At 38.2% G+C, this 9,349-nt stretch overlaps 1 protein-coding gene across 1 annotated transcript; it reads right to left on the bottom strand.

Annotated features, from left to right (window-relative positions):
- Window positions 1-4,839: 4,839 nt before the first annotated feature.
- Window positions 4,840-7,243, bottom strand: LOC109176456. The gene is made up of 5 exons (XM_019325894.1): window positions 7,069-7,243; window positions 6,664-6,858; window positions 6,307-6,569; window positions 5,868-6,202; window positions 4,840-5,347 (listed from the first exon to the last, which is right to left on the bottom strand). The coding sequence occupies exons 1-5, from the start codon at window positions 7,241-7,243 to the stop codon at window positions 4,840-4,842; spliced, it is 1,476 nt and encodes a 491-aa protein (XP_019181439.1).
- Between the last annotated feature and the right edge of the window lie 2,106 nt (window positions 7,244-9,349).

The following is a 9,349-nucleotide window of genomic DNA, read 5'->3' as shown; positions in this document are numbered from 1 at the left end:
GCTTACCACTATGTTTTAGGGTGAAAGCATCTGACTTATCCATGCAATATGGACAAGCTAACCTCCTAGTAGTGTTCCACCTGGATAACATCGAATATGCAGGAAAATCACTAACTCTCCACATAAGGGTAGCTCGCATCTGAAAATTCTGCTTCTTTGAAATATCATATATTTGAACACAGACTGTCCATAATTGGTTTAACTCCGCAATAAGAGGTTGTAAAAAAACATATATCTTCTCTTTTAGATTGTTTGTACCTGGAACCAATACGGTTAAGAACATATACTCCTCCTTCATACACATCCAAGGAGGCAAGTTGTACGTTGTTAGTATCATAGGCCATGAGGAATATTGTTGTCCTGATTGTCCAAATGGTTGAAAACCATTGGTGCACAGACCTAACCTGATATTTCAAATTTCATATGCAAAGTCAGGATAAATGTCGTTAAAATGCTTCCAAGCAAGCGAATCTGAGGGATGACACATGATTCCATCTTCAACTGAATTTGCTTGCCACTTCGTATCAATTGCTGCATTAGATGCATACAACCTCTGCAGTCGAGGAACCAAAGGAAAGTAATACATTTTTTTTTGTATGGTACATTAGTTTTCAGTCTCATCTAACACACAGTATGCCTTTTGTATAGAAAGAGACATCATGCTAGAAAAAAAAACTTGTATTGTTATGTTTCTAAATCACTGTAACCAGTAGCAAGTTGTACTGGTTTTAGTACAAGAAATTGTCCTAGTCAAGAAGAAGGTTTATTCTTTTATTGTGGAGAGAAATATGGTTAGGTGTTGGGAATAAGTCAATGAGAAGAAACAAAAGTAATGGGTAATGTAAAACACAGTTCCATACAAAATATGTGAAGCAGACTCGTAGATGGAGGTAAATAAACTCTAAAGCACTTGGCTAAGCAGACTCGTAGATGAAACAAATAAGAATGCACAGTTCCATACGAAACAAATTAACACAATGGTCTAAAAGAAAAAAGTTCAGGACAAACATAATTTATGCGATGAAAACAACATCATATGTAAGTAAGCGTCAGCGGCTCGTGGCTAATGTAAAACACAGTAGATTTACAAACAGAAAACCGACGATAAAGTATCAACGTACCGGAGTAGGCAGCAGGGAAAGGGACTACCTCCGGAGAAGTGCCAGCGACTAGTGAGTGGTAGGGGAAGCGACACCGTCGGCGGAGAGGTGCAATGGCTCGTGGACGGCAGGGGAAGCGACGCCGTCAGCGGAGAAGTACAGCGGCTCGTCGACGGCAGGGGATGCGACGCCGTCGGGGGTGGGCAATTAGAGAAATATCGAGGCAGCGAGCAGTGGGCATGAGAGACGCGTTAGGGGAGACAATAGCTGATTCCAAAACCCTTACATACATATCGAATTGTTCAACGTAATCTGAATCATGTTATCAAATTCAAGTAATTAGTACACAAACAATACATTTATATCGAATTGCTAGCTGTAATCCTACTTATCTCATCAAATTCAAGTAATCTTCCCTTATCCGTTTAGATTTTACAAAAAAAAAAAAAAAAAAAAAAAAAAAAAAAAAAAAAAAAACTACTAATTGACAACTCATGCTGACAAATGTAGAGGAATAAACATTATAAACTAAAATGTGAACAAAAAGTAAATAATTGTCTATGAGAGAATGGATATGGTTAAAACAGACTACAAACTATTGTAACGAACACCATTGCCAACTGTAATTTAATTCAGTATTAGACAAACTCATTCAAATGGCACTATAAACATTCTCATATATGTATGAGTTGTACTTTAAAAAATATTGTAATACACATTAATTAAAATTACAACAAATATTTTATCGTATATAGTATAATGCGATGTATATTAAAATAATAATAATAATAATAATAATATTATTATTATTATTATTATTATTATTATTATTATTATTATTATTATTATTATTATTATTATTATTATTATTATATAGAGTTTAGCTCAAATGCGGTCGCACCAACTTGTGGTCGGTGCAGCCGCATAGGCACCAATATAAGTAATAAACATTTTATTCCTTATTAGTACGTATTACATTTTCATCATGACCCGATCCGTCTCACCGAAATGGATTTGGGAGTCGGTCTCACAGAAGATTTATCCTCATTCGAAATATAATTTAATATAATTCCTAAAATTCAAGTTCATCATAATTTCTTATATGAAATTGCACCGTGACACTTGAAACATAAAAGCTATGTGTTTTTACTTGTTAATTAAGTTATGCACCAATTTAGTTAATTAATTAAACTCGTTTACGCAAGTATAAATAATAACTACAGAAAGCATAAAGTAAATTAAAAACACAAAGAAATTGTTACGCAGTTCGGAGCTCCTTCTCCTACGTCTGCGGGGCAACCCACGTCTGCCCAATCCACTATAGATGTTCACCAAAAGGAGTATTACAAGAGGTAAATGAAGATGGCCTCCAGCCTTTACCACTACCACTCTTTCTAACACCTATCCAGGACTGACACACGAATACCCGAACAATCTTCACAAGTTGCTTCAGCAGTACCACGTACTGATCATGTAGTACAGTTTAAATACTTTTAAGAATTAAATCATAAATCACATTAAATCATAAAACAGCTTTGTAAAATCAGGATAGCTCTCGCAATGTGTAAGAATCGAATTGGCAATGTCTCCATTCGAGCAGTATGTTAAGATAGATTAACTCATGGTGAAAGTGACAAAGTTCATCTATGGTAAGAAGCTCAGCATGTTGTATTATTGGAGAGGAAAACTTCAGAAGAAAAAGAAGATTACAGCCTTATAAAAGGAGAGAGGAAGAGATGGCAGTTATAACTGCCATCTTAACAGGAAAAGACCAAAAAGGCCTTGGCCCCTAAAAGCTGTTAGCTGAACCAAAACTGCTTACTTACTGATCTGAACAAAGAGCAAAGCTGACTGATCAAAGACACTCCATCACCCCCCCCCCCCCCCGCCCTTAAGCTGGAGCATGAAGATCTTGAAGGCCCAGCTTAGAATGGAAGAAATCAAAAGCTGGTTTAGGCCAAGAGTTTAGTGAATCCATCAGCATTCTGATTCTGTGATGAGATGCTTAGCAATTTGATCACCCCTTCTTGGACCTTTTGCTTGACTACATGACAGTCAATCTCTATATGTTTTGTTCTATCATGGAAAACATGGTTTTCTCCTATTACAATTGCTGATTGATTATCACAAAACAAGGCCACAGGATTACTGATTTCAACTTGTAAATCTGCCAATAGGTATAACAACCATTGTATCTCACACACTGTGGAAGCCAAGGCTCTGTACTCAGCCTCAGAAGATGATCTAGACACAGTAGCCTGCTTCTTTGTTTTCCATGAAACTAGGGAATGCCCAACATAAATGCAGTAACCTGTTATGGATTTTCTGCTCTCTATGCATGTTGCCCAATCAAAGTCAGGAAAAACCTTGAATTTGAAAGCCTTTACCAGGAGAACCCTTCAAGTATCTTAAACACTCTATGAGCTGCAACCAAATGAGTATCTCTAGGCTTGTCCACAAACTAACTAAGCTGTTGCACTGCAAATGTTATATCTGGCCTAGTGTTTGTCAGGTACAAAAGCTTGCCAACCAATCTTCTATAAACTTCAGGTTGTTCAAGCAAAACCCCATCCAAACTATGAAGTCTTAGACCTGCATTGAAAGGAGTATTAGCAGGCTTGGCTTCCATGAAGCCATTTTCTTCAAGGATCTCAAGAGTGTACTTCCTCCTGGTAGATTGTTGATACCCTTAGAGGATCTGAAAGCTTCAATGCCAAGAAAGTATATTAATGGACCAAGATCTTTTGATCTTGAAAGAGTTGTCCAGAAATTGTTTCAATTCTTTAATCTGAACAGAACATGTTCCTGCAACCAGGATATCATCAACATATACCAACAAAGCAATGAAAGAATAACAAGTTTTCTTGGTAAACAGAGAAGGATCAGCAGATGATTGTCTGAAACCATTGTCTTGCAATGCCTTTAGTTAATTTGGCATTCCATTGTCTACTAGCCTGTTTTAATCCATATAAAGATCTCAGCAGTTGCAAACTTGATTGGGCTTATCAGTTTGAAAACTTGGTGGCACAACCATATACACTTCCTCCTGCAAATCCCCATGAAGAAAAGCATTGTTAATATCAAGTTGTTAGATGTCCCATCCTTTTGCCACAGCCACAGCCAAAAAAGTTTTGATTGTTGTCATTCTTGCCACGGGAGAAAAAGTTTCAATATAGTCAACACCTAATTGTTGAGTATATCCCTTTGCCACTAGCCTGGCCTTATATCTTTCAATAGAACCATCTGATTTGTGTTTAATTTTGTACACCAATCTACAGCCAATGGGAGTCTTTCCTGCTGGCAGATCTGTCAATAGCCATGTATCATTCTGAACCAAGGACTTTATTTCATCTTGCATTGCTTTCCTCCATTTCTTCACTTCTGACTGCCCTCTTTGTAAGTTTGAGGTTCATGTGAAGTGGTAATGGATGATGCACACAATCTATGGCTGCGTGACAAGTTATCATAGGAGATAAACTTGTCCATAGAGTGTGGTGAGGTTCTAAAACTACTTCTCATCATGGTAGATTGACACAGGTAATCCTGCAACTTTGATGGAACATTTCTTGTTCTAGATGATCTTCTTGGCTGTGGAATGTTATCAGATTGAGCTTGCCTATCAACCTCATCTGATGTATTAACAGAGGGTAATTCAACAAAGAGGTTTGGTGACTGCCCATTCATCAAGGCATCATTGGCTGTCTCACCAGAGTGAATATCATCATCATTCAACAGAGCTCTACTGGTTATCTCCATCAGAGTTGTTGTCACAACTTTGAGATGTGGCTGCAGGGATAACATGTCCTCTTGTTGGCTCTAAAGAACTAGCATCTGCTTCAACAGAAATGGGAACAAGAGGAAAGGTGGGATTAAACAACTCTGATGCAGGCTTATTGACATCTAGATTTTTGTCTCTGAAAGGATAAACATGTTCATAGAATTTGACATCCCTAGAAACAAAAGTAACTTTGTTAATAACATCATATAACATGTAGCCTTTGACATTAGCAGGGAAAACCCAAGAATATGTACTTTGAGGCCTTGGATCCCATCTTGTTCCTCCCTGGTGAAATAGTTGCCAGCAAAAGCTAAACAACCAACGGGATCTGAAATGCTCATAATCCACATCCTTCCCAAACAATATCTGAAATGGAGTGCTACCATTTAGAACATCAGTAGGAAGTCTATTAATCAAATAAGAGGAGTGTAGGATACAGTGGCCCCAAAAATCATCAGGCCAATCCAGACTGAAATTTCAAGGCTCTGGCTATATTCAGAATATGTTAATATTTTCTTTCAGCCACCCCCATTCTGCTGGGGTGTGTACACACATATCTCTGATGTATTATTCCTTTTCATTGAAAAATATGGTCATTATGAACTCACTTCCATTATCTGTTCTGACAGCCTTAATTTTTGCCTGAAAACTGAGTGCAAACCATATTGTAAAAGTTCTGAAATATGGTCTTTACTTCTGATTTGTGTGTCATTAGATGCAGCCAAGTAAATCTACTATGATCATCTACCATAGTAAAAAAATAATGCTCCCCTTTGAGAGATGGCACAGCAAAGGGGCCCCAAACATCCATGTGTAATAAAGCAAAACATCTTTCAGCTCTAGTAACACTGACAGGGAAAATAGATCTCTTATGTCTTGCAAAATGACATGTCTCACAGATAAAATCAACAGGTTTAGAAGAAGATGCAAGTTTTATTCCCTTTAATAGTTGCACTTTATTTATGGGAAAGTGCCCTAATCTATCATGCCACAATTGCAGAGAAAAACCATTACAAAGTATATCAGATTCTTCATTCACACCACACATCTGCTTCTTCATAGGTGGATCAGAAAGTATGTATAATCCATCTCTTTCCTTAGCAAAACCATCCATATTCCAAAGATGTCCCTGAATGGTGCAAGAGTTAGGTTTCATAATGATTTCATAGCCTGATTGTCTCACTAACTTGCTTGCAGATATAATGTTGAAAGTGAAGGAGGGAATATGTAAGACATCCTGCAACAATATGTTTTTATGCAACTTGACTTGTCCTATATGTGATACACTCAACATTTCTCCATTTGGTAACTTAACAGACATTCCCTGAACAGAATTGTATGCTTCAAAGTATTCTAAGGAGCATGTATATGGTCAGTGGCTCCTGAGTCTAGAATCCAAATGGTGGAGGAAATTAAAGCACTACTAACATGAAGGTTAGAGATAAACTTGCCTTCATGATGTTTCTCCATGGGATTTCTGAATTCTGGTCTCAGTCCAGTAGTGTTGACAGTCACAGCTGCATTAGTTGATGCTTGACTTCCTTGATTCTGATTCTGCAACAATGACAATAGCCTTTGAAACTGATCATTAGTGAGGCCTATATCACCAATTTGGTTCACAGAAGCATTGTGGACCTGCTGAGCATCTTGAGGCTGTTGTTTATTCTTAGACTTATAACCTGCTACCCAACCTGGGGGATATCCATGCTTCTTATAGCATTTCTCAATAGTATGTCCAATCATTCACAAAAAAAATGCATTTAGGCACATTTTTCCCTGTTCCACTGTTGTATTTCTTCTTGTTGTTGTTGCTTAAGGCTGAAACCACAGGTTGATCATCTGCACTCTGATCTCCACCACCTTGAACAACATTAGCTTGAACTAGATCATTGTTCTTCTGACTAAGAGAATTCCTGAGCTTCCTTTCCATCTTTAAAGTCATATTGAGAACTTTTTCCATGGCTGGAATAGGTTCCATGACTAGAATTTCGGATTTGATATTCTCATATTCTTCATTCAATCCTTCTAGGAATCTTATTATCTGATCCTCTTCCTTTTCCTTTTGGATCTTCCCAATCAGAGTACAGGTACACTTAGGCACACACTCACAGGCAAGAATAGGTCTCATTGCATTCATTTGAACCCATAATGCATTACTTTTAGTAAACTACTCATTAATTGTGAGATTACCTTGAGAACATTTGAAGATCTCATTCTGCAATTCAGCAATCCTGTGTGAATCAACCTGAGAATACCTCTTCTTCAGAGTATTCCAGACATCCGATGCAACTTCAAGGTATAAAACTCCTTCTGCAATCGTAGGACTCAGCGATTTGAAGATCCAGAGCACACTATGTTGTTGCATCTCTTCCAAATAGTGTACTTCGGATCATTTATCTCAGGTTTCAATATGGATCCATCTGCAAATCCAAATTTATTTTGACTTCAAGAGCTATCTTCATTGATCTGCTCCAGGACGCATAATTCACCTCGGACAGTGGTGGAGACACCAGGATCAGGTTAGGATTTTCTGTAATATGCAGGTACCAGGGATCATCGAATTCATCAGCAGCTCGTTGAGCATGATTTGGACTCGAATTCATGTTCATCTGAGCTGACTTTGGCTCGAAAAAGCTCCGACTGAATTTCCATTCTGATTTTCTGTCTTCAGAAGAAAAAGAAGATTACAGCCTTATAAAAGGAGAGAGGAAGAGATGGCAGTTATAACTGCCATCTTAACAGGAAAAGACCAAAAAGCCCTTGCCCCTAAAAGCTGTTAGCTGAACCAAAACTGCTTACTTACTGATCTGAACAAAGAGCAAAGCTGGCTTATCAAAGACACCATCACAGTATGCTTTATAGTGCTTCATGAGTCTTTTGTTTGATCCTCAAATGTAGCCTCTTCCTTAAGCCTTCCACTGTTCGAATAAGCCACAGCCACTCATTTTGTTCTTTGAATGCTTCACCGTAGACTCAAATAAACAATCCATGATGGCCACTAATTATGTACTCACATGGTCCATAAAAGAATTAACACTAACAACACTATTTTAATTTAAATCTAGTAAAGCCAATAAAATAGCCAATCGTGTAAATTTATTTTACACTTACAATCTCCCCTTTGCATTTTATTTGGAAAACTTGAGTATCAATTACTTTGGGCAAAAATCAATTTAAATTTTATTTATAGCCCTTAATATATGTACTTAACATATCATAGACATTTAGAAAACAATTAAAAAATTAAATTCTTTTGGACCACTTGTGAATAGAGAATCTAATTGAAAAAATCTTCAATTCTTGAATCACACACAGAAGCGTTGAAATCATAGCATACCATAACACCGATTAACTTGTGATGCGAGATACCATACCAAAAATATCCATACAGATAGTTAGGAGCATCAAACACTACTATTACTCCCCCTAACTAATATAAGTCCATTATTACCATACTGACTAGCAATAACACTTCCAAAAATAGCCCTTCCAAAATAGCCAATAAAACCGTACCATAGTCATCCAAAAAAGTAGAATAGTCCCCCATACTCCCCTTTACTCCTTACTCCTTACTCCTTACTCCCCCTTTTGCCAAATAAATGACAAAGGAAGGTGAACATCAAATAGTGGATTAGATTTACCGTGCAGACGGGGTGCCCGAGTCTGAATCATCTTCTTCATCTTCGGAGTCAGAATCCGAGGAAGCAGCTCCAGTGTCAGCTAAAACCGAGCGTGAATAGCTTCTATGCGAGCGTTTCTTCGAGTTGTGCATCACGAAGCTTTGCAAGGCCAGAGATGGTTGCTTGTTGAGGGTGACCGATTGTTGAACTTGTGCAATAGAGGCCTCAAGAGTGAGCACAATCTGCCTACGATCAACCAATGTTGGGGGGTTCTTTGGGAACCAGTCTTGAGCCTGGACGAGAAGCTGACGTAGTGTCAGTAGATGAGGCTGCGCAGAAACTAGTGGCGCTGGAGGTGGAATAGCAGGAAGCTGATCAAGTGAAGCTCGATCATCATAATGACCTCGTTGTGTAAGTCGATCATCAAAAATGTAAGCATTGTTAGGAGTTGTAATCACTTCTTCCTTATAGGGCATAAAACCATGGTCTTGAAGCACCCCATAAATCAAACACGGAAAAGGGAGATGGACTTTGGCTTCTTTCTTTGCAAAAAAGACATTAAGTGAGAGAAAATAACCATGCCGAGGTTGAACGGAAGACGGTTCCTGATTTTGTATAGAAGGCCAGCTAGATGTTCTGGTACTTGATGGCGACGGACTGCCAGGACCCAATTCGCCGATGCAAGGCGAAGAAGCACGGAGTAGACAGTTGTGAGCTTCAAGCTTGAAATTCCATCACTCGGCCATGAAACCACTTTATTATGAGTGAGTGCAGTTGCCAACAAGTGAGGACTAGGATCCGGAGAAGCAGGATGATTTGGTGTGCCCAAATATGCATTAATCTCAGTAGGC

The sequence above is a fragment of the Ipomoea nil genome, unplaced genomic scaffold (genome assembly GCF_001879475.1).
Source record: "Ipomoea nil cultivar Tokyo-kokei standard unplaced genomic scaffold, Asagao_1.1 scaffold0171, whole genome shotgun sequence".
In the NCBI taxonomy this organism is placed as follows: domain Eukaryota; kingdom Viridiplantae; phylum Streptophyta; class Magnoliopsida; order Solanales; family Convolvulaceae; genus Ipomoea; species Ipomoea nil.
The sequence above is the reverse complement of the archived record's forward strand: the minus strand, read 5'-3'. Positions and strand labels throughout refer to the sequence as shown.

Bases quoted from the DNA above. Each gene is read 5' to 3' on its own strand.
- LOC109176456 (XM_019325894.1), bottom strand. From the start codon at position 7,243: ATGCAACAACATAGTGTGCTCTGGATCTTCAAATCGCTGAGTCCTACG. The intron at 6,859-7,068 runs GTAATCTCACAA...CCGAAATTCTAG, and splicing joins GATCTTCAAATGTTCTCAAG to TCATGGAACCTATTCCAGCC. The intron at 6,203-6,306 runs GTTAGTAGTGCT...AATTCTGTTCAG, and splicing joins AGTTTATCTCTAACCTTCAT to GGAATGTCTGTTAAGTTACC.